Below are 21,321 nucleotides of genomic sequence, written 5' to 3' on the forward strand. Positions count from 1 at the left end.
GAATCTATGAAAAAAGACAAAACTCCCAAATTACGATAGGTGGGACACATACGATGCGTCATTTGCCACCATTAGAGAATGTGAAAAAAAAACATTTGCAATGCATGCCCCTTAACTAGTGATTTCGCCAAACAATCCTTAAGGCAAGATAAGAAACTCACAAACCAGGTATTGATTTGACTGGCTTTTTCAGGCAAGATTTGGCGTTGGCCTTGGCTAGTGTCGCTTTGGTCGAAATCACTAGTTAAGGGTTACCCTTTGCAAAGTTAGCTCCCACTTCTCACTGGTTGACAAGTGGTGGACTGCATATGCTTCACTTGTCGTAACCTGATAGTTTTTTCTTTCTTTTTCATAGGTTCGTTTTATTCAAAACGGCTTATCTCTTGACCGTGCGTCAAAATCCTGAACCGTTTTCATCATTGAATTTCTTCTATTAAGATCGTCGAAAATAGATCCCATGTTTATATGTTTTGACGAACTTTTTTTCCTGAAAAAATAGAAAAACAGAGAAAAGAGATACCAAAAAAATTAAAAGAAAAAATACCAAAAAAAACACCAAGTAAACTGGCATCCAGAAAAAAAATGACAGAGGAAAAATGGAAGATAGAAAAACTAGAGACTCGATAGCAAAAACAGAAGAACTAAAACCAGAGACTCGAAAGCCTAATTGCGTTTTTTCAAAAAAAAATCACTTTTCATGGGAGCACATTTTTTTACTCTTTCAGAAAAGCATATACATGTGCATCTCACATAATTAAATTCGTGCCTGCACGAGAAGCAAATCTATATTTTCCGTGAAAACACAAGTTTTTTCCTTTCCGATAAGCACAATTGTGTCTCTCACGAAAGCAAATCCGTGCCTCCACAAAAACAAATATGTGCTTCTCGTGGAGCAAATAAAATCGCGCTAATGTTTTTTTTTTCAAAACCTAGGGACTACCACGCGAAAACCGAAAAGCCGAACCTCCCCAACTCTAAACCCGAAGACGCGTATAGGAAAATAGAAAAGTAAAATTCAGAGGGAGCGTCCTACATGCGACATGTGGCGGCGGCTGGAACGTACAACTTGACGTGTTTCGAGGCCACCGATAGTGACCCATAGAGGTCTCTGCAAGCGGTGACCTCGAGTTAGTTGCTATCTGCTTCGGTGATTCTTTCGACGACACCCTGGTTTCAGATGAGGAAAGAGCCATAATAAGGGGATTAGTCGAAAGAACGTAAAAATTCCCTGACCATCAAAGTATACTTCCCCCACTCAAATCTCTCCTGCTGGATCAAATTCCCCCCAAAGTCATCATGACAATGGGTACCCGCAACCCGTGAACACGACAGGTAAAAACCCTATTAGGGTAAGAGTGTTGGGGAACGTAGCAGAATTTTAAAATTTTCTACGCATCACCAAGATCTATCTATGGAGTCATCTAGCAACGAGGGAGAGAGGAGTGCATCTACATACCCTTGTAGATCACGAGCGGAAGCATTCAAGAGAACGGGGTTGATGGAGTCGTACTCGTCGTGATCCAAATCACCGAAGATCCTAGCGCCGAACGGACGGCACCTCCGCGTTCAACACACGTACGGAGCGAGGACGTCTCCCGCGCCTTGATCCAGCAAGGAGGAGGGAAAGGTTGAGGAAGAGGGCTCCAACAGCAGCACGACGGCGTGGTGGTGGTGAAGCTGCAGTCCTCGGGCAGGGCTTCGCCAAGCTCTTATGGAGGAGGAGATGTGTTGAGGAGGGGGAGGGCTGCGCCTTGGATGTTGTAAGCAGCGCAGCCCTCCCCTCACCCCTCTATTTATAGGGGAAGGGGGAAGGGGCCGGCCCCCTCTAGATGAGATCTAGAGGGGGGCGGCGGCCAAGGGGAGGGGGGCTTGCCCCCCAAGCAAGGGGCCGCCCTTTAGGGTTTCCCCCCAACCCTAGGCGCATGGGCCCTAGGGGGGTGTGGCGCCCTAGCCCACTTGGGCTGGTTCCCTTCTCCATACAGCCCATAAGGCCCCCCGGAAGAGGTGGACCCTCCCGGTGGACCCCCGGAACCCCTCCGGTGGCCCCAGTACAATACCGATATGCCCTCGAACCTTTCCGGCGACCGTATGACAACTTCCCATACATAAATCTTTACCTCCAGACCATTCTGGAACTCCTCGTGACGTCCGAGGTCTCATCCAGGACTCCGAACAACATTCGGTAATCACATACAAGTCTTCCTAACAACCCTAGCGTCACTGAACCTTAAGTGTGTAGACCCTACGGGTTCGGGAGACATGCAGACATGACCGAGATGACTCTCCGGTCAATAACCAACAGCGGGATCTGGATGCCCATGTTGGCTCCCACATGCTCCATGATGATCTCATCGGATGAACCACGATGTCGAGGATTCAATCAATCCGTATACAATTCCCTTTGTCAATTGGTACGTTACTTGCCCGAGACTCGATCGTCGGTATCCCAATACCTTGTTCAGTCTCGTTACCGGCAAGTCACTTTACTCGTACCGTAATGCATGATCCCGTGATCAACCACTTGATCACATTGAGCTCATTATGATGATGCATCACCGAGTGGGCCTAGAGGTACCTCTCCGTCATACGGAGTGACAAATCCCAGTCTCGATTCGTGCCAACCCAACAGACACTTTCGGAGATACCTATAATGTACCTTTATAGTCACCCAGTTACGTTATCACATCCCCAAACTTTCAGAAACGACAGCTTAGGTTTCTTTCCAAACCATAATTCATACGGTGTCGTCTCAACGGATTTTGACGGAGCCCTATTTAAAGTGAATGCGGCAGTCTCTAAATCATAGCCCCAAAATGATAGCGGTAAATCGGTAAGAGACATCATAGATCGCACCATATCCAATAGAGTGCGATTACGACGTTTGGACACACCATTACGCTGAGGTGTTCCAGGCGGCGTGAGTTGTGAAACTATTCCACATTTGCTTAAGTGTGTGCAAAATTCGTGACTCAAGTATTCTCCTCCACGATCTGATCGCAAAATCTTGATTTTTCTGTCACGTTGATTCTCAACCTCACTCTGAAATTCCTTGAACTTTTCAAAGGTTTCAGACTTGTGTTTCATTAAGTAGACATACCCATATCTACTCAAGTCATCAGTGAGGGTGAGAATATAACGATAGCCACCGCGAGCCTCAACACTCATTGGACCGCACACATCAGTATGTATGATTTCCAATAAGTTGATTGCTCGCTCCATTGTTCTTGAGAACGGAGTCTTGGTCATTTTACCCATGAGGCATGGTTCGCACGTGTCAAATGATTCGTAATCAAGAGACTCTAAAAGTCCATCTGCATGGAGCTTCTTCATGCGTTGGACACTTATGTGACCAAGGCGGCAGTGCCACAAGTATGTGGGACTATCATTATCAACCTTACATCTTTTGATATTCGCACTATGAATATGTGTAGCATTACGCTCGAGATTCATTAAGAATAAACCATTCACCATCAGAGCATGACCATAGAACATATCTCTCATATAAATAGAACAACCATTATTCTCGGATTTAAATGAGTAGCCATCTCATATTAAACGAGATCCTGATACAATGTTCATGCTCAAAGCTGGCACTAAATAACAATTATTGAGGTTTAAAACTAATCTCATAGGTAAATATAGAGATAGCGTGCCGACGGCGATCACATCGACCTTGGAACCATTCCCGACGCGCATCGTCACCTCGTCCTTCGCCAGTCTCCGCTTATTCCGCAGCTCCTGCTTTGAGTTACAAATGTGAGCAACCGCACCGGTATCAAATACCCAGGAGCTACTACGAGTACTGGTAAGGTATACATCAATTACATATATATCACATATACCTTTCGTGATGCCGGCCTTTTTGTCCGGTAAGTATTTGGGGCAGTTCCGCTTCCAGTGACCACTTCCCTTGCAATAAAAACACTCAGTCTCGGGCTTGGGTCCATTCTTTGGCTTCTTCCCGGCAGCTTGCTTACCGGGCGCGGCAACTCCCTTGCCGTCCTTCTTGAAGTTCTTCTTACCCTTGCCTTTCTTGAACTTAGTGGTTTTATTCACCATCAACACTTGATGTTCCTTTTTGACTTCTACCTCTGCTGATTTCAGCATTGAATATACCTTAGGAATGGTCTTTTCTATCCCCCGCATATTGAAGTTCATCACAAAGCTCTTGTAGCTCGGTGGAAGCGACTGAAGGATTCTATCAATGACCGCGTCATCCGGGAGATTAACTCCCAGCTAAGTCAAGCGGTTATGCAACCCAGACATTTTGAGTATGTGCTCACTAACAGAACTATTTTCCTCCATCTTACAGCTGAAGAACTTGTCGGAGACTTCATATCTCTCGACCCGGGCATGAGCTTGAAAAACCATTTTCAGCTCTTCGAATATCTCATATGCTCTGTGTCTCTCAAAACGCTTTTGGAGCCCTGGTTCTAAGCTATAAAGCATGCCGCACTGAACGAGGGAGTAATCATCAACACGTGTCTGCCAAGCGTTCATAACGTATTGGTTCTATGGGACGGGTGCGTCACCTAGCGGCGCTTCTAGGACATAATCTTTCTTGGCAGCTATGAGGATGATCCTCAGGTTCCGGACCCAGTCCGTATAGTTTCTGCCATCGTCTTTCAGCTTGGTTTTCTATAGGAACGCGTTGAAGTTGAGGACAACGTGGGCCATTTGATCTACAAGACATATTGTAAAGATTTTAGACTAAGTTCATGATAATTGAGTTCATCTAATCAAATTACTCAATGAACTCCCACTCAGATAGACATCCCTCTAGTCATCTAAGTGAAACATGATCCGAGTCAACTAGGCCGTGTCCGATCATCACGTGAGACGGACTAGTCAACATCGGTGAACATATTCATGTTGATCGTATCTTCTATACGACTCATGCTCGACCTTTCGGTCTTCTGTGTTCCGAGGCCATGTCTGTACATGCTAGGCTCGTCAAGTCAACCTAAGTGTATTGCGTGTGTAAATCTGGCTTACACCCGTTGTATTCGAACGTTAGAATCTATCACACCCGATCATCACGTGGTGCTTCGAAACAACGAACATTCGCAACAGTGCACAGTTAGGGGGAACACTTTCTTGAAATTAATTCGAGGGATCATCTTATTTAAGCTACCGCCGTTCTAAGCAAATAAGATGTAAAACATGATAAACATTACATGCAATCAAATAGTGACATGATATGGCCAATATCATTTGCTCCTTTGATCTCCATCTTCGGGGCTCCATGATCATCGTTGTCACTGGCATGACACCATGATCTCCATCATCGTGTCTTCTTGAAGTTGTCACGTCATCTATTACTTCTACTACTATGGCTAACGCTTTAGCAATAAAGTAAAGTAAATACATGACGTTTATGTTGACACGCAGGTCATAAATAAATAAAGACAACTCCTATGGCTCCTGCCGGTTGTCATACTCATCGACATGCAAGTCATGATTCATATTACAAGAACATGATCGTCTCATACATCACATATATCATTCATCACATCCTTTGGCCATATCACATCACAAAGCACTTGCTGCATTAGACGTCCTCTAATTGTTGTTGCAAGTTTTTACGTGGCTGCTATAGGATTCTAGCAAGAACGTTTCTTACCTACGCCAAAACCACAACGTGAATTGCCAATTTCTATTTACCCTTCATAAGGACCCTGTTCATCGAATCCAATCTGACTAAAGTGGGAGAGACAGACACCCGCCAGCCACCTTATGCAACTAGTGCATGTCAGTCGGTGGAACCGGTCTCACGTAAGCGTACGTGTAAGGTTTGTCCGGGCCGCTTCATCCCACGATGCCGCCGAATCAAGATAAGACTAGTAACGGCAAGATAATTGACAATATCGACGCCCACAACTACTTTGTGTTCTACTCGTGCATAGTAACTACGCATAAACCTGGCTCTGATACCACTGTTGGGGAACGTAGCAGAATTTTAAATTTTTCTACGCATCACCAAGATCTATCTATGGAGTCATCTAGCAACGAGGGAGAGAGGAGTGCATCTACATACCCTTGTAGATTACGAGCGAAAGCGTTCAAGAGAACGGGGTTGATGGAGTCGTACTCGTCGTGATCCAAATCACCGAAGATCCTAGCGCCGAACGGACGGCACCTCCGCGTTCAACACACGTACGGAGCGAGGACGTCTCCCGCGCCTTGATCCAGCAAGGAGGAGGGAGAGGTTGAGGAAGAGGGCTCCAACAGCAGCACGACGGCGTGGTGGTGGTGAAGCTGCAATCCTCTGGCAGGGCTTCGCCAAGCTCTTATGGAGGAGGAGATGTGTTGGGGAGGGGAGGGGCTGCGCCTTGGATGTTGTAAGCAGCCCTCCCCTCACCCCTCTATTTATAGGGGAAGGGGGAAGGGGGCCGGCCCCTTCTAGATGAGATCTAGAGGGGGGGCGGCCAAGGGGAGGGGGGCTTGCCCCCCAAGCAAGGGGGCGCCCCCCTTTAGGGTTTCCCCCCAACCCTAGGCGCATGGGCCCTAGGGGGGTGTGGCGCCCCAGCCCACTTGGGCTGGTTCCCTTCTCCATACATCCCATAAGGCCCCCCGGAAGAGGTGGACCCTCCCGGTGGACCCCCGGAACCCCTCGGTGGCCCCGGTACAATACCGATATGCCCCTGAACCTTTCCGGCGACCGTATGACAACTTCCCATATATAAATCTTTACCTCCGGACCATTTCAGAACTCCTCGTGACGTCCGGGATCTCATCCGGGACTTCGAACAACATTCGGTAATCACATACAAGTCTTCCTAACAACCCTAGCGTCACCGAACATTAAGTGTGTAGACCCTACGGGTTCGGGAGACATGCAGACATGACCGAGAGGACTCTCCGGTCAATAACCAACAGCAGGATCTGGATACCCATGTTGGCTCCCACATGCTCCACGATGATCTCATCGGATGAACCACGATGTTGAGGATTCAATCAATCCGTATACAATTCCCTTTGTCAATCGGTACGTTACTTACCCGAGACTCGATCGTCGGTATCCCAATACCTTGTTCAGTCTCGTTAGCGGCAAGTCACTTTACTCGTACCATAATGCATGATCCCGTGATCAACCACTTGATCACATTTAGCTCATTATGATGATGCATTACCGAGTGAGCCCAGAGATACCTCTCCGTCATACGGAGTGACAAATCCCAGTCTCGATTCGTGCCAACCCAACAGACACTTTCGGAGATACCTGTAATGTACCTTTATAGTCAACCAGTTACGTTGTGACGTTTGGCACACCCAAGGCACTCCTACGGTATCCGGGAGTTGCACAATCTCATGGTCTAAGGAAATGATACTTGACATTCAGAAAAGCCACAACAAACAAACTATACGATCTTTGAGCTATGCTTAGGATTGGGTCTTGTCCATCACATCATTCTCCTAATGATGTGATCCCGTTATCAATGACATCCAATGTCCATAGTCAGGAAACCATGACTATCTTTTGATCAACGAGCTAGTTAACTAGAGGCTCACTAGGGACGTGTTGTGGTCTATGTATTCACACATGTATTACGATTTCCGGATAACACAATTATAGCATGAACAATAGACAATTATCATGAACAAAGAAATATAATAATAACCATTTTATTATTGCCTCTAGGGCATATTTCCAACAAAAAGTTTGGGACAAAAAAAATACCCATGAATTTATAAATGAGAAAAAATTATACCCATCGGATAAGCCGGGGTATGGGTATGGGAATGCAATACCCATATCTGCGCTCCCGTGTAGCCGCATACACATATACTAATTTCTTTTAAGAGTAAGAGTAGGCTTCATGTGTCATTCACTAAAGGAACCTAGCCATTGTACCCTAGGCTAACGCAACCGCTAACCTCGACCCAAAATCCTCTCCCCTTACGCATATGCATAATCTTGTGTTTAATGTGTTGATCTTGTTTTGCAAACTCACGGTTTTATTGATCTTATTATATAGTCTCCTTCGGTTGATTATTTCGAAGTAGGGACTGCAGAAGTACCTTTAATAAAAGAAAATTAGAGAAAATTGTGTTTGTCTTGCAATTGAAAAAAAAAAGGAATAGATGTGAATGTTTCTCTAAAAGTTCACGTACATGCTACTCACCCATGTATATAACTGGACATTGTTTTGTGCCATCTATTTTGTGCTTACTGCTATCCATTTCCAATAATTAATATCATTCTTTTTAATCCATCGCACAACAAATCATCAACTATATGTGCTAAAATGCTAAAATGTGGTATATATGTACTAAATGTTGAAGTATACATGTTGAAATGTTGTGTATATATGTGTAAATGTCGAAAAATATATGATAAAGTATGAATTGGGTAAGGTGACCGAGATGGGTATTACCTACACCCGGCTGGGTACGGGTATGAAAACAATTTGAAACCCAAGGTGCGGAAACGTGTACAGGTATAGGCAAAAAAATAATGAGACAGGTATGGTTTTGGGCGACCATTACCCGCACCAGAACCCGGCGGGTGCCATGTTGACCCCAAAGTGTAACAGGTTAAATCACCCCCTCAGCTCTGCAATACCGCGTCAATTAGGCCCTTGAGTGGTTTTGGGGAGGATTTTAGGCGGGTTTTTTTTTCTGACTAAAGTTTGATGATTGGACATGTTGACTTGTCATTTGACGAGGAGTCGCCCACAATTGCCGTGCAGTGGTGGGGTGGCGAGGAATAGCAGCACGCACGCACGCTGCGGCGGTCAGACCACATGGTGCTTGCGGCAGTTGAGGCCGTTACGCGGGCATGCACAGTAGGCGAGGCAACCCACAGCGCGGCGCGTGGAGACCAGTAGGGGGGGCCGGGCAGAGCGAGGTCATGCGGGCCGCACGGCGGCTGGGCAAGAAGATGGTGAAAAGAAAAAAATACAGGCTGACCAAATGAAAGTCGTCTTCGAGGGCGCGGCCAAACGGCACGCACGGCGGCACCGACGACACAAGCGCGTGGTTGCAGAGCCATAGCTTAGCTCGGTGTCATCGCGCATCCGAGCAGGGCAGTTGGAGGAGCCAAAACGGAGCGGCGCCGTTCGTCCTCCAGTCACATAGTCAAGACGTGCAAGCAGCAGCTTGCATGTGTCATGTGTGCGTGTCGGGCATCTCTTTACATGCGCAGTAACCACCGGGGACAACAAGCTTTGGTGATTGTGAGCATCTTTCACAGTTCTTCAAATAAAGAACGTGAACCTGTTTTCACAGTTCAATAAGTGTTTCTAAAATAATTAGGAAATCTAATAAATAGCGCTAATTTATTGGTTCTTATACACTTCGCGTTCATTTGTACAAACTAGCGGGTTCCTCCCTTGTAGTTTCAAGGCGTGAGTTCAAGTGATGGTACCGGCAGTTTTTTGCATGTTTTATTCACGAGACATTTTTCCTTCTACAGCGTGTGGTGGGCCGGCCCATGAGGTGCGGCATGCGAGCGCCAGCTTCCTGAACCGGCGCCTTAAGCGCCGGTTAGGAGCTCCCGCGGATTTGATCCAGTTTTAGAGAGGCGTCGTGGCCAGGGCCCATGGGCCAGGCCAGATCGAGTCCGTGACGGAAATGACCCCTCCCCGAATCCAGATCGAGTCCAGGCGTGCGGCCGTTTTCTATAAGAGAAGAAGAAGATGCATCGGGCGTAGAAAGAAAGAGAAAAAGAAACACACGCACGCACGCACGCCAGACGCCACACACCGCACGACGCGGACAGACGTGAGTCGCTCCTCTTTTCCAGACACCAAACTTTTCGAAGATGCCCAAGGCCGGCAGGCGGCGCAGGAGGGGAAATCCGGAGACGGAGCGGGAAGCGAAGAAGAAGAAGAAGAAGACGACGACGGCGAGAAGCCTGGCAGAGGATCGAGGATTGATGTTCGCGGCCTTCGAGAGTGAGAAAGCCCAACCCCGACCAAAATTAGGTACCCAACCTCCCCTCGGCTCCGCTTGATCCCCCTCCCAATCACGACATGAGTAGCAGTAGTATAGTGAAAGAGCACAACCCCGACCAAAATTAGGTGCTCATTTTTTTCTCCATGTGTGTAGATCGTGCGCATGACGACGACGTGGCCGAGTCCTCGTTGGAGGAATCCTCGTATCCACCCAGCCCTCTGCTTCACAGACCCTACATCCCCGACGAGCTAGCTGATAGGCCGGACATACGTGCCGCCTTCAAGCACGCCAAGGCCCAATACCAAGCAGATTTAGGTCTTGATCTCTCTTTTCCTCGTCATCATCATCGTCGATCGTTATAAGACACTAACCTAGCTTTTTTTTCTCTCTCTCTCTCTATTTGTATTTATTGTATGTATGTAGCTTGTCGGTTTGCCTTCACATTGGATCGCTCCTCTTCTCTTTCGTGCCTGTCTCACGAGCAACACCTTCACCATATCCGTGAGCCTGCAAAGGATGCGGTGCTTTTTGCCGCCAACTCTATCATCACCCTCTCGTCCTATCTTGGTACGTGACTGAACACTTCATCCAAGGATATCACCCACCTAGGACATATAAGTTACTTTGCTCGACCGTGTGTTGTGACTTTTGGTTTGCTTTAATTGCAGATGATGAGCCGCTGAATAGGTGTTGTGGTTTGTGGATCCAACAGGACTACAAGAACAATACCGCCGTGGTTTTGACGTCCGCGCATCTCATTCGCGCAAAGGATCCCGACCAGTGGATGGATGAGTGGACGGGTGAATATCATCGCAACGCTGAGGTGAGCTTCTTAACATTAATTCGCTATTCTATTTATTTATCTTCTCCACTCACTGGTGCTTGTTTGTTTTCCTTTTTTTCATATCAAAACTTAATCATTTGCAATGTGCCTCATCGACACCCGTTTACCAAGATGTGCCTTCTCTTCAATTTACTATGTATGTACACTGTGTACTTGAAATAATATACTTGATTCGGTGTGGCGTTCGGTTTTTCTGATAGTCAATCTCTCGAAAATGGTTTCCTCAAATACTACGAAAATTCTATTGCAGTGTCATAATCTTTGTGGTTGTCTTTTCCAGGTCATTGTTCACTTGCTTGACGACACAACTGCAGTAGCCAGTCTCCTCTACCTCCAGGAGCACTATGAATTTGCTCTTTACGAGGTTGTAGTGAACAAACCGGTTCAACTGTCCACTTTTAATGACAATGTGCACTCTGGTCAAGATGTGTTCCGACTTGGAAGGGATGAAAGTCTTGATCTAAGGATAACCCATGGTAGGGTGGAATACATGATTCCTGTCCCTTACGAGAGATGTCACTACATGTATTTTTCCAACAATGAACATATCGTACGTACTATGATCAAATCCTAACTTTATGTTTTCTATTTTAATTAATGTTGCTATTTTATTAGTACAAATGATAAATTATAATATTATTATCATTGCTATGTTGTAGTTGCGTGACGATGGAGGCCCTATCATTGACTTGGAAGGGAAGGTTGTGGGAATGGTTAACAATCAAATCAATGAGACCTTTTTACCTTCTCCTATATTGCACAAGTGCTTGGATTCATGGAGAAAGTTAAATTACGACCCTTATTCCCAATTCGTTTTTAGTGTTGTTAATTAAGCTAATGCATTATGTTATATAATGTAACTCATGCAATACAATTGAATAACTACAAAATTATGTTCGTATTGTGGTTGCTTAATAATTACTACTCTATGTTTAAATGAATTGCTAAAGTATGATTCATAAAAATCATTACGGGAGGCCTAGGTGCTACAAAATGTGTCTAACATTATAGAGAAAATGTGTGTTGGTCACCTTATCGAATTCCGCATGTTTTCCAAACTATTCCTCGCAGGGTATAGGAACTTAATTTGGTGTAAACATTTTTATTTTCTTTTTAACCCGGTGAGTTATTTTTCTAGTTTAATCCTCCTTTGAGAAGGGCGTGAACTAATGTCTTGTTATGGTATTAATTCTATAATGTTATTGATTAAGTTTGTGTATTACTCATTTGGTATTGATTCTAATGAAATATGTTGTTTTATTTTAAAACAAGTCTGTAAAATGGTTACAATCTTAATGATTATATTTGGTATAGGTGCATCCCTCGACCCCCCCTTGGAATGACCTTTACTTCCATCAAGCTTCTAGATCCAATTGGTATTGAGAGGCTGAGGCGTAAGCATAACATTGAGTCTGGTCTTATTGTTGAAGAGGTATATGGTGGTGCTTAACCATTTTTATTTTAACATTTATTGTTAGTTGTCTCTAAACTGTTACTCACATGCATATTATGGAGTAATCATGTTCAATTAAACATTAGATGTCAAAAGAATCGAATGCTGAGAAACTTGGAATCAGGAAGGGTGATATTATTGAACGCTTCAATGGAGAATATATTTCTAGTACAATTGAGGTAGGTGTTTTAAAATTAAAAGAGATTGTGTATGTGTCGTGCCTGCGTATGTCTAATTTACTGATGTAATTTTTTATGCTATTGAATGTTCTAACTTGTCAGCTAGAGAAGATGTTGTTGGACATAGGCAACGACCATTTTGAACAAGCAAAACGCTTAAATGCCGAAATAGATGTTCAAGTAAGTTGTTATTATGTTTTTACTATTGATTGTATAATTTATGCCAATAATGTCACTTTGAAATTATATTGTTGACTTTACAGATTCAAATATTTCGTGCCACGAAACTTTGCCGAAGAACTAGAAACTTGATTGTAATTATATCGGATTGTGGAGAGGACATCATAGAAGGTAAACATCTCTTCTTTTAACATAGTGGTTGATTTTTGCTGTAAATCCTAAGTTATCACATTTCCCTCTTGTGTAAAATCCAGTATGCTTTAACTCAAATTCGAAGGTTGTAGAGGAAATTTTGGGCCCGATGTGGAATCTTAAATTACGCTTATATAGAGGAAAATGTAATTATAGAAAACATATCATAATATAGTACTAGCTAAATACATTTTTCTCAAAAAAAAGAGCAAAATACCATGCCTTGCTATCGTACTATGCAACACCATGTAAGCCATTGCCAGGTCGGCTTGCTCATCTAAATTCTGCTGGCGTGGCGTTAGGCCTCCACTTCCGTGCTCGGCCGGCAGCCACGCCTACTACTTGTAGTTTTTTTTTGACTTGTCCCGTACTTTATTTGTTAGATATAATTTTTAGGGCTGGCGTCTCACCTATACGTTTAGTTAATCCAATTTTCATCGTTGTAGCGCCCTTCAAGATTGATTGCCAAACATGCGAACTGCTCCTTTGTTTTTAGCACTCATTAAATTTGTATCACACAAACATTTTGGTTTGTCATCAATCTCCATACGTGTTTTCCGAGCATATAGGAATACTAAATAATTGAAGATATGTAAAACTCATACCTCTTACTACCATTTTAGGTTGTACTTTTCCCCCATTCCCTCTAATGCATTTTCTGCACACAAATAGTCATTCTTGTTTTTGTTTATGTTGCCATATTTCTACAGGAGCAAAAATGTAAACGTATCTAACTGAAGCTTGATGTTTTTATTCTTGTAGGCACTTACCCAATCACTACTAGCCTTCGAAGATGAGTCTACTGACAAATTCATTCTAACAACTGATTAATGCATGGAGCCAACAGAATTAACCGATGTTCTATAGATTTGTGTGTGTGTGTGTGTCCTCAGACAAGAACTTCAAATTACCGTGCATCTTTAAATGTAGTTCATGGACCATAGAGCAGAACATGCTATTGGCTATTTATTTTGAATTTTTGTGGGACTTATATCATGCATGTACTGTGGATGATCAATTCAATTGGTTAATTATGCTAGAGTGAAATGCTTGGAACTAGATTGATATATTTACATTACTTTCCATTGCGTATACTAGCACAAATGCCCGTGCGTTGCAACAGGAGACACAGAATTGATGTGTATTTAAATTTAGTCAGAATTATATGGGCAAAACACAATGATGGTTCATGTGAAGTACTGCTTACCCAGATCTGTGGACCCACAGAAAAGCAAGTTATATACTGATTACAGATGGACTTAAAATGTGTTTACATACATCTATAATTCATCATTATATTTAAGTAAAAACAGAAATGGTTATTTTTTATCCCAGCTTGAAATATATTTCATGATGGTAGCAGAGCTGGTGCTGGCATGTGTTAGTTGGTCGAGCGAGCGCTAGTTGTCATCAATCCGTGCCGTTGTCACACAATATTAACAAAATAGAAAACAATAATATGGAAATCTTGGCATTTAGACAAATAATTCTAGAAAACAAAAAGGCCAGTAGAAAGCTCTAGAGGTCCTATATATTTTCAAAGAATTTTGTTGTTAGCGCCCATACAACATGTCGCCGTGCATTGAAACCCGGAGAAACAAATTCTTGTACATTCCTAGATACCCATTGTTGTTGCTAATTCTCCTTTTTGTCACAATCATCAATGGTGGTCACTCTGTCTACCTATTCATGACAAACATGATTAAATCACAGCGACAAATTTGATCATCATACTCACACCGCTTCACGAGTCTCCCTTCCCCCACCTAGTCATAATTTTGCAGACTTGTAATGATCCTAGTATTAATTGACATTTCAAATGGGCAAGCATAACCATAAGTCAATGCTCTTAAAGAAATGCATGCATTAAAAATAAATAGGATGTGGATATTTTATCCATCGCAAACTACGTCCCTTTGATTACCTTTTTTTAGCGAAACACCACTGGACTTTATTAATCAATGAAAGAAAGTTTAACTTAACTTGGGGGCTCCAAAAGCTAGACATGAAGTCCAACCTCTAGATTTAACGAATTTATAACAATGGTATGGGCATCCCCATTACATTCTCTTCCTTATAATCATAGCATTCTCAGTGTTCCTTCTTCAATGCTTTGGACAACTCTAGCACAGTCAGATGCAATAGTCATAGAATTCGGACGTACATCTTGTGCCAGACAAAGAGCTTCTCTACTGGCAATTGCTTCAGCGGTTCCAGGGTCTAGGATCCCAGCCATGACCAGCACCGAAGCCCCTAAGAACTTACCATCATCTGACCGAAAAATTGCTGCAACAGCACTCCTCCGGTGCATCTCAGAAATGGCCCCGTCAACACTGCCCTTCGCATCGCCCCTAGGAGGAGGAATCCAGCCTAGTCGTTGTCGTGGCGGCTGGACCATTGGTTGACTCACAGTCCTTATGGTGTCCGCCTCCAGTTCCATAAATCTTTGAGATGAAACTGCTAGTCGCAAAGGGTGACTAGAAATGTTTTACCACATCCCTCCTAGCCTTCCAAATCACCCATAAGGGCATCATCATATTCACATAATCATTACAGGCATTTGGTCCTGTAATTCAAACCACCCACAATCCTGAACCATTTACACATTCAGCCCACAATCAACCTATTAATTAGTAGGCCCCACACCATAATAGAGCCCACGATCTTGCTTTTTTAATGAGCCCACATGTTTAAATATTCTACTGAGCCCACACAATCCTTCCTTTAAGTTACTCACATCTGTTTAAATATTCGTTGCTCAAAAAAAGTTTATTTAAATATTCCTTTAGTTGGATGCCGGGGCGGTGGTCCTGGATGGTGAGGCTGTGCGCCTGGCTCTACGGCGAGCAATGCGTCAGTGGCGGTGGCGCCATCTCTTGGCTATGGGGGTAGCAAGGGGAGGGGTGGCGAGTGATCCTGGCATTGTTGTGGCTTCAGTGGTGGCGGCTCCCTCATCTAGATCTGGAGGTCTCGTGTTGGCAATGCGGCCCTTCACCCGGATTGGATGTATGTTAAGGTGAATAGGGTGAGGACTTTGTGGGCTGAGACGAGGAACTAAACTTATCCAGTTTGAAGAGTTGAGGGACTAAGTTTTGCCAACAGAGAGCCATCCGAAACAATTTTTCCGCCACGACAAGTCCCAGTTCTTCCGCAATCACATCTGGAGGCCTTTTTTGGTACTCTGTCGGAGGGGGAATAGATCACGGAGGGCTTCTACATCAACCTTATTGCCCTCCTGATGATGTGTGAGTAGTTCATCATAGACCTACGGGTCCATAGCTAGTAGCTAGATGACTTCTTCTCTATCTTTGATCTTCAATACAATATTATCTTGGGAGATCAATTCGATGTAATCTTCTTTTGCGGTATGCTTGTTGGGATCCAATGAATTGTGGATTTATGATCAGATTATTCACTGAAAGTAATTGAGTCTTTTCTGAACTTTATTATGCATGATTGTTATATCTTTGTATTTCTCTCCGATCTATCCGTTTGGTTTGGCCAACTAGATTGATTTTTTAACTATGGAAAATCAAACATTTTTATGATGATTTATGTTTATCGAGGATGACAAGTTTAGTTGATATGCATGGCAAATTCGTCTTATTAGTCCATATTGTTTTTGTTAGGAAATTGTCGTTCTTGTAAACTAAGTTTGCCACCCTCGTGCCAACTAAACTTGCCATCAGAAGCATTAGATTTGCCATGCTGAAAAGTTAAAAGTCTGACGTCAGATTTTTTACATTACCGTTATCTTAAGGGATGTCTGTCATGTTTGATTAGGTCAGCTTGGATCCCTTAATTTCATCCATGCAAACATTATGACGACTTAATAAAAGCTTCACAAGACTGTCTAAAAGAAATCCAATGAGCAATGCATTTTTGTTTCTAAAAAAAAAATGACCGAGCAGCCAACCAGGTCGCCCTACAAGACCACGAATGCTATATTTTGCTTATAGCGAGATATCCATCTAGCTCGCTTGAAAGGCTCGCACATGGGTCGTCGCGTTAGCTATACTCCCCCTGTTGTTGTAGTTCGATTTGCTTTGGTTTTCTTTGTTCGTTTTCTTTTTCCATTGGTTTTCTTGGTTTCTTTCCAGGTTTGTTTCTTTGTTTCTTTTCTTGGTTTTCTTGTTTACTTTTCTTTTGTTTCTTTTTCATTTTTTATATTGGCTGTTCTCTGGTTTTCTTGTTTTCTTTTTCTCATTGGTTTTACTTTTTTATCTTTTTATTTTATTTTTCTTTAGCACATTCACAAATTGTACATTTTTCGTATACGTCAAGAACAAATTTTTAATACACAATTAAATGCTTTTTTCAAATATATGTTTTTTATATATTCTGTTTTTGTACAAATTGTACATATTTGGTATACACCTAAACATTTTTATACATGTTTAATATTTTTCATATTCATGATTAATATTTTTCAAATATATGTTTTGACTTCTCCTTTTTACAATATGCATCATTCATTTTTTCTTACACATTTAAAACATTGTTCTACACAAGTTTAATTTTTTGTGTACATGTTTAAATTTTCTAACTACATGATAACATTTTCTACACAAGTTCAATGTTTTAATATCTTGTCTTGGTACACATTGTATATTTTGGGTATACATCTAAAAACATTTATACAGGTTTAAAAAATTCATATACATGATTAACATTTCTTTTTCAAATAGTGGTTTTGATGTCTAACTTTTGTTGTGCACATCGTACATTTTTTGTTGTGCATGTGAAACATTTTTTTGTAAAGGTTTAAAAAATGAATTATTTGTATACAGGTATTTTTTTTCTACACACATTAAACACTTTTCAGATGCACTGTAACATTTTTTTCTAAAACTTGTGTGAAGTGTTTTTTGTAACATGTATATTTCGAACTACCCTGTCGGGGGCTTGGAACACTCTAGCTGGGCCGACCCATTGCGGTCATTGTCGTGAAATAGGGTTTGCTGGGCCAGGGTCCACGGGCAGCCCAGGTCGAGTCAGTGACGGAAACAAGTCCCGCATCCATTGGTACAGCTTCTCGTCGCGGCAGTCTATAAAAGAAGAGGAGAGATTGAAAATCAAGACACGCACGCAGAGGCAGCCGCCTCAACCCCAAACCGTTGGAAGATGCCGAAGGCCGGGAGGCGGCGCAGGAGGGGGAATCCGGGGACGGAGACGGAGACGGAAGCGAGGAGGAAGAAGAAGAAGAAGACCAAGAGAAGCCTGGCACTGGCAGTGATGTTCGCGGCCTTTGAGAGTGAAAAAGCCCAACCCCAACCAAAATTAGGTGCCCAACCTCCGCCCGATTCCCCTCCTAATCACGACATGAGTAGTACTACTACTAGCAGTATTGGTGCTTATATTTTCTGTATGTATGCATGCAGATCGTGCGTACGACGATGATGTGGTCGAGTCCTCGGCGGAGGAATCCTCTTATCCACCCAGCCCTCTGCTCCACAAACCCTACATCCCCGACGAGCTAGCTCATAGGCCGGACATACGTGCCGCCTACAAGCACGCCGAAGCCGAATACCGAGCAGGCAAATGTATTGATCCCTCTTTTTCTCGTCATTATCATCGTCGTTACCAAGACACTAATCTAGCTGAATTTTTTTCCCAGTTGGTTCGAAATTTTCCTCCTCATCGTCGTTACCAAGACACTAACATAGCTAATTTCTTTTGTGTATGTGTATGTAGCTTGTCGGTTTGTCTTCACCTTGGATCGCTACTCTCCCCGTTCGTGCCTGTCCAACGACCGAAGCCTTCTTCATATCCGCGAGCCTGCAAAGGATGCCGTGCTTTTTGCCGCCAACTCTGTCGTCACCCTCTCGTCCTATCTTGGTACATAACTAAACATAAATATTGGTAATATTTTTCTAGGACATCGACCGAGTGTTGTGACTTTTGGTTTTGCTTTAATTGCAGACGATGAGCCGCTGAATAGGTGTTCTGGTTTGTGGATTCAATGGGACGACAAGAAGAATACCGCCGTGGTTTTGACGTCTGCGCATCTCATTTGCGCAAAGGAATACGATGAGTGGAAGAATGAGTGGACGGGTGAATATCATCGCGAGGCTGAGGTGAGCTTCCTAACACTAACTCACTATTCTAAGTATATGTCATCTTCATTCACTAGTTTTTTTTGTTGTTGCCCTTTTTCCTTTCATCTCAAAATTTAATCATCTGCAATGCCTCAATCCACAACGGTTACCATTAATTGTGGTCTCCCCAATTTTCGTAGAAGAAAAATGAACTAGCTAGCTAGTATGTATGCACACTCCGTACTTCCAATAATAGACTTGATTTGGTGTGGCGTTTTTTTAATAGTTCATCTCTCGAAAATGGTTTCATCAAATATTATGAAAATTCTATCATTGTGTCATAATTTTTGCGGTTGTATTTCCAGGTCATTGTTCGCTTGTTGGACGACACAACTGCAGAAGCCAGTCTCCTCTACCTACAGGAGCATTATGAATTTGCTCTTTATGAGGTTGTAGTGGACAAACCGGTTCAGCTATCCACTTTTAACGACAATGTAAACTCTGGTCAAGACGTTTTCCGACTTGGAAGAGATGAAAATCTTGATCTAAGGATAACCCATGGTAGGGTGAAATATAGGATTCCAATCCATCATGAGAGATGTCACTACATGTATTTTTCCAACGATGAACATAGAGTACGTACTATGACTTAATTCTAAATTTATGTTTTCTATTTCAATGTTGCTATTTTCCTAGTACAAATTATAATGTTTGTTATTGTTACCATGTTGTAGTTCCGTGACGATGGAGGCCCCGACATTGACTTAGAAGGGAAGGTTGTGGGAATTGTTAACAATCAAATCAATGAGACCTTTTTACCCTCTTCTATATTGCGTAAGTGCTTGAATTCATGGAGAAAGTTGAAGTACGACCCTTATTCCCAATTCCTTTTTTGTGTTGTTAATTAAGATAATGCATTCTCTTATACTCCAGATTACGATTGAACAACTACAAAGTTATTATGTCCGGATTACGATTGCTTAACAATTACTACGTTTGAAAGAATTGCTAAAATATGGTTTATAAAAATCATTATGTTTAGGTCTAGGTGCTATACATAAAATGGGTCTAACATTATAGAGAAAATGTGTGTTGACCACCTTATCAAATTATGAAAGAATTGCTAAAATATGGTTTATAAAAATCATTATGTTTAGGCCTAGGTGCTATATATAAAATGGGTCTAACATTATAGAGAAAATGCGTGTTGATCACCTTATCAAATTATGCGTGCCTTCCCAACTATTTCTATGAAGGGTATAGGAACTCAATTTGGTGTAAAGATTTAGTTTTTCTATTTAACCTAGTGACTTATTTTTCAAGCTTAATCCTCTTTGAGAAGGGCGTGAACTAATGTCTTATTATGGTATTAATTCTATAGTGGTCTTGCCTAAGTTTTGTGTGATACTCATTTTGGTATCTTTTCTAATGAATATGTTGTTTTACTTCTAACATAAGCCTGTAAGACAATTACAATCTTAGTGATTATATTTTTTATAGGTGTGTCCCTCGTGCCCACCTTGGAATGACCTTTACTTCCATCAAGCTTCTAGATCCTATTTGTATTGAGAGGATAAGGTGTAAGCATAACATTGCATCCGGTATTATTGTTGAACAGGTATATTGTGTTGTTTAACATTATCTATATATTGTCACACTTGCTATTAGTTTTCATAAAAAAATGTTCCTCGTGCACATTATGGTTTAATGATGGTCAATTAAACATTAGGTGTCAAAAGAATCGAATGTTGAGAAACTTGGAATCCGCAAGGGTGATATTATTGAACGTTTCAATGGAGAGTATATTTCTAGTACAACCGAGGTAAGGTATTTTTTTAGGTAAAATGGAGAAAATAGTTTTTTTTATGTGACACTTTATGCTCTCGACTTTTGTACCTTGTTAGTTGGAAAAGATGTTGCTGGATATAGGCGGGGACCAATTTGATCAAGCAAAAGTCTTAAATGCTGAAATAGGTGTTCGAGTAAGTTACTATTATGCTTTAACTATGGAATGCTTAAATTTATGTCGACCATAGAAATTTGAAATAATATTGTTGACTTTACAGATTCAAATATTTCGTGCCACGAAACTTTGCCGAAGAGTTAGAAACTTGACCGTAATTGTATCGGATTGTGGAGAGAATATCATAGAAGGTAATCATCTTCCTAATGTAGTAGTAGATTTTTGTTATGATGAATTTAAGTCATCACATTTCTCTCTTGTGTTGATTCAATTTGTCTGTTCCCCCAATTTCCCCGAGCCTTTATTATAGTTTTTTTAATTTCTTGAATTCTTCCTGCCCCTTGCTTCATTGAATATAAATGTGATAATCACCAATATACCTGGCGTATTTGTTTGAACCTTGATGTTTTTATTTGTGTAGGCACTTACCCTATCACTGATGGCCTTTGGAAATGAGTGAATCAACACATACATTCGATTAACTGATTCTTTCATGAAGCAGATGGAATTAACACAATGCCAATTAAAGGCATAATTTTCAAATTATTTGTGTCTCCTCAGTCAAAATTTGA

General features: G+C 42.2%; 2 protein-coding genes across 2 annotated transcripts; both read left to right on the top strand.

Moving 5' to 3' along the window:
• The first annotated feature begins 9,766 nt into the window (after positions 1-9,766).
• Positions 9,767-13,472, top strand: LOC119299019. Its single transcript, XM_037576338.1, has 11 exons — positions 9,767-9,899; positions 10,054-10,215; positions 10,324-10,467; positions 10,569-10,723; positions 11,025-11,294; positions 11,404-11,528; positions 12,059-12,176; positions 12,284-12,376; positions 12,479-12,556; positions 12,640-12,727; positions 13,459-13,472. Exons 1-11 carry the CDS (start codon positions 9,767-9,769, stop codon positions 13,470-13,472), a joined length of 1,380 nt encoding a protein of 459 aa, XP_037432235.1.
• Positions 13,473-17,983: 4,511 nt separating this feature from the next.
• Positions 17,984-21,205, top strand: LOC119299021 (serine protease HTRA1-like). The gene is made up of 11 exons (XM_037576339.1): positions 17,984-18,032; positions 18,130-18,291; positions 18,443-18,586; positions 18,671-18,825; positions 19,152-19,421; positions 19,521-19,651; positions 20,287-20,404; positions 20,516-20,608; positions 20,691-20,768; positions 20,853-20,940; positions 21,171-21,205. The coding sequence occupies exons 1-11, from the start codon at positions 17,984-17,986 to the stop codon at positions 21,203-21,205; spliced, it is 1,323 nt and encodes a 440-aa protein (XP_037432236.1).
• Positions 21,206-21,321: the final 116 nt, after the last annotated feature.

Source organism: Triticum dicoccoides, chromosome 5A (genome assembly GCF_002162155.2).
Source record: "Triticum dicoccoides isolate Atlit2015 ecotype Zavitan chromosome 5A, WEW_v2.0, whole genome shotgun sequence".
Classification (NCBI taxonomy): Eukaryota; Viridiplantae; Streptophyta; class Magnoliopsida; order Poales; family Poaceae; genus Triticum; species Triticum dicoccoides.

Coding starts and splice junctions, on each gene's coding strand:
- LOC119299019 (XM_037576338.1), top strand. CDS start 9,767: ATGCCCAAGGCCGGCAGGCGGCGCAGGAGGGGAAATCCGGAGACGGAG. Junction 10,468..10,568: donor CACCCTCTCGTCCTATCTTG/GTACGTGACTGA, acceptor CTTTAATTGCAG/ATGATGAGCCGCTGAATAGG. Junction 11,295..11,403: donor TTTCCAACAATGAACATATC/GTACGTACTATG, acceptor GCTATGTTGTAG/TTGCGTGACGATGGAGGCCC.
- LOC119299021 (XM_037576339.1), top strand. CDS start 17,984: ATGTTCGCGGCCTTTGAGAGTGAAAAAGCCCAACCCCAACCAAAATTA. Junction 18,292..18,442: donor CGAATACCGAGCAGGCAAAT/GTATTGATCCCT, acceptor ATGTGTATGTAG/CTTGTCGGTTTGTCTTCACC. Junction 20,405..20,515: donor CCGGTATTATTGTTGAACAG/GTATATTGTGTT, acceptor ATTAAACATTAG/GTGTCAAAAGAATCGAATGT.